Below are 3,122 nucleotides of genomic sequence, written 5' to 3'. Positions count from 1 at the left end.
TCTTCCTGGGGTTTTTGTGACCCAAGTGCAGGACCCAGCACTTGGCCCTGTTGGACCTCATACAGTTGGTCTCCGCTCATTGATCCAACCTGTCCAGATCCTTCTGTAGAATTTCCCTGCTTTCAAGCAGAAACATTATTTCCTTTTACATTTAAGGTAGAACAGGCTTGTAATGCATTTGAGGTCTGTATCTGGCAATTAGCATGCATAAAACACACTTGAAAAGCTAATAGGTTATGCTGCCAGAAGCAGGTTGAATGATACTTGCAATAAAATGAGTGATTGTGAAAAAGTCAGTGATATTGATAGGCTTCCATATCTGAGAGGTATCAAGTGCATTCTGAGCACAGTTGTTGGAGAGGAAGAGCTGCTGGTTGTTAAAAGAGGTCAGTGTTCATACTGAAATCTAAGGGTGCAGCAGTGCATTGAAATATTTTGCTGCTCTGGTTCAAAAACGAAAGGCTTGCTTGATTACTGTTGAAAATTACATTTTGCTAAAAAGGGAATTTTGTTTTTTGTTGTGTAAAAGCAGGATATTGAAAACTATCTATTTTTAAATTGTGTTAATTTGATATAGGTAAAATATGAAATATCGGAAGTATTAATACTGAAAAAATTCAGTGAACTGCTGGACACTTAGATTGGCCAGGAGCCATGACTCTGTCTTGACCTGAAGATGTTGTCAAGATTCCAAGGCAGGCGAAGCAGAACTATTTCACACAAGGCGGCAGGGAGTGTAAGAGAAGTGAGAGAAGGAACATTGTTGGTCAGGAGGGTAGGGATATTGGTTGAAAATCTCTGAGAGGAAGGAGGGAAGCCTTGAGCCATGAGCTTATAGAAACAGGATAATAGAAATTTGGATTTGTTTTCACCCACTTTATGTCTCCTGTCCCAGTTTTTCATAGCTTGCCATGACAGTGTAGTAGGCACTGAGAATTCTGCAACTGTTTTTATTTAAAATGTATTTTATAGGTTGCACTTCCAGCAGATGAAGAGTTCACAGGTCTGAAGCCAAGGACTGGAAAAGCTGCAAAGGTATGTGATAGATGGCATTTATTTTTCTTTTTGCATGTGCTTTAGGCAGTAGATGAGGCGAGAGGGGGAAAATTATGTACTTTGTTAGTCAGGCTTGGGAAAGGATGTCTTGAAAAGATGGCCTGTCGTAAGTAGAATTGGTGTTCTGTATTTTGAATTTGGTAGAGTAAAATGATGTGGTGGAATGGAGTGTGTAAGCTGTTGGGGTTTCAGTTCTATTCTACAACATCAGGTGGTGGATTTAGTTGTACACCGTAGTTTCCCTTCCTAAATTAGCATAAACAAACATCTTTGCTGTTATATTAGATGAAATTACTTAAATACAGTGTCATTGCAAAAGACTGGATTAGCTTCAGTTGAAGCTATAAGTATCTACAGGATTTCATTTCTGTCCATAATTGGCACACTGGGTGAGTCAAAAAATTAGATGTAAGTAACAGTCTGTAAAAAATAATGTTTTAATTTTCTTTTGTTTTAGGAATATCCATTTATTCTGGATGCCTTTCAGAGAGAAGCAATTCTTTGTGTAGATAATAACCAGTCTGTGTTAGTGTCGGCTCATACGTCAGCTGGTAAAACTGTTTGTGCAGAGTAAGTAATTTTTTGACAGGCTCAAATAAGAGAATGGTGTGATGTTTGTCATGTCATTTTGTTCTCAACTATCAGTAGCTATTGTGTCTCAGTTTCTTGACACAACATTTGGACCATCAGTGTTGGAACTGAATTGACTACTCTGGAATTTAAAAATTACTTCTTTCGTCTTGTGTAGTGGGTAGTGAAAAGCTTGTTTCATATTTAAGCTTTCCTTTAATTTTTAAGCAATCTGGTTTTGTTGAGATGTTACTGTATAGATTGGAAAGAAAGCTTTTGCAGTACAGATTTGCCTGAACTTAGAAAAAAAAATTTGTTTCCTTGCCCCTAGCTGAAACGAATAAGGAGTTTTTTTTGTGTTTTGTCAGAAGCACTGGTTTGATTTAATTTGCAACCTGGTGTTTATCAGGAAAGAAACATTTAAGTGATAGTGTATGGTTTTTGTTAGGTTTTTGTTAGCGTATGGTTTGTTTTTTAGTCTAACAGGGGAGTTGCTTTGCTGACCTGAGGTGAGAAGTGAGATGTACATGTAGATATACTAGAAAAAATAATAGACTGTCATGAGATAGTGACAGTTATGGTTTTAGATTAAACTAGATGTGTTCTGATGTCTGTGAAAACCAGTTAACTTGTTGTCAGTGATCTGCTATTCTCCGAAGGGTCATGCATAGTTGAGGTAAGCTTGCACTGAACATCATAATCTAGCTAAGAAATGCTTTGTATTATTCTACTGGTGTTCTGAATTGCATATTTTGTTTTATTTTTTAAGCAGTAGATGGAGGAAAGTAGTGGGCACTGACTGTCTTTGTGAGAACTTTAGTATGTGCCATGTTTGAATACAGGTATGCAATTGCCCTGGCTCTGAGGGAGAAGCAGCGTGTGATATTTACGAGTCCAATTAAAGCCTTGAGTAATCAGAAGTACCGTGAGATGTATGAAGAATTTCAGGATGTTGGTTTGATGACTGGAGACGTCACTATTAATCCTACAGCTTCTTGTCTGGTAATGACAACTGAGGTAAGATCATACATCAACTCTTGATATGTCTGTCTTTTCTTCTACCCTTTTTTGACTGAGAAGATCTGATATTAAAAGAATACAGTTATCATAATAAGCCCATGTGAAAATAGAAAATGTAATAAAGTTTATTACGCCTCTCTTTAGTGTTTTAAGTTTTGATTATTAATGGGTAGAGGCAGGGAGAGCGGTTGATGTAGTCCAGCTTGACCTTAGCAAGGCGTTTGACACAATCCCCCAAAACATCCTTGTGAGCAAGCTCAGAAAATACGAGCCAGAGGAACAGGCAGTGAGATGGGTTAAGAATTGACTACATAATAGAGCCCAAAGAGTGGTGATCAATGGTGCCAAGTCCAGCTAGAGACCTCTAACTAGTGGAGTCCCCCAGGGATCAGTGCTGGGTCCAGTCCTGCTCAACATCTTCATTAATGACCTGGATGATGGCAGAGTGTCTTCTCAGCAAGTTTACTGCTGACACG

At 38.3% G+C, this 3,122-nt stretch overlaps 1 protein-coding gene across 1 annotated transcript in view; it reads left to right on the top strand.

The window, feature by feature from the left end:
* SKIV2L2 (superkiller viralicidic activity 2-like 2 (S. cerevisiae)) overlaps positions 1–3,122 on the top strand; it is a gene marked incomplete at both ends in the record, with an annotated part of 39,873 nt that overhangs the window by 2,957 nt on the left and 33,794 nt on the right. The window contains 3 exons of the mRNA XM_008936867.1: positions 973–1,035; positions 1,514–1,626; positions 2,469–2,643. Of these exons, the coding sequence (XP_008935115.1) occupies positions 973–1,035; positions 1,514–1,626; positions 2,469–2,643 (351 nt within the window). The remainder of the gene's footprint in view (positions 1–972; positions 1,036–1,513; positions 1,627–2,468; positions 2,644–3,122) is intronic.

Source organism: Merops nubicus, unplaced genomic scaffold, assembly GCF_000691845.1.
Source record: "Merops nubicus isolate BGI_N331 unplaced genomic scaffold, ASM69184v1 scaffold1393, whole genome shotgun sequence".
Taxonomy (NCBI): domain Eukaryota; kingdom Metazoa; phylum Chordata; class Aves; order Coraciiformes; family Meropidae; genus Merops; species Merops nubicus.
The sequence above is the reverse complement of the archived record's forward strand: the minus strand, read 5'-3'. Positions and strand labels throughout refer to the sequence as shown.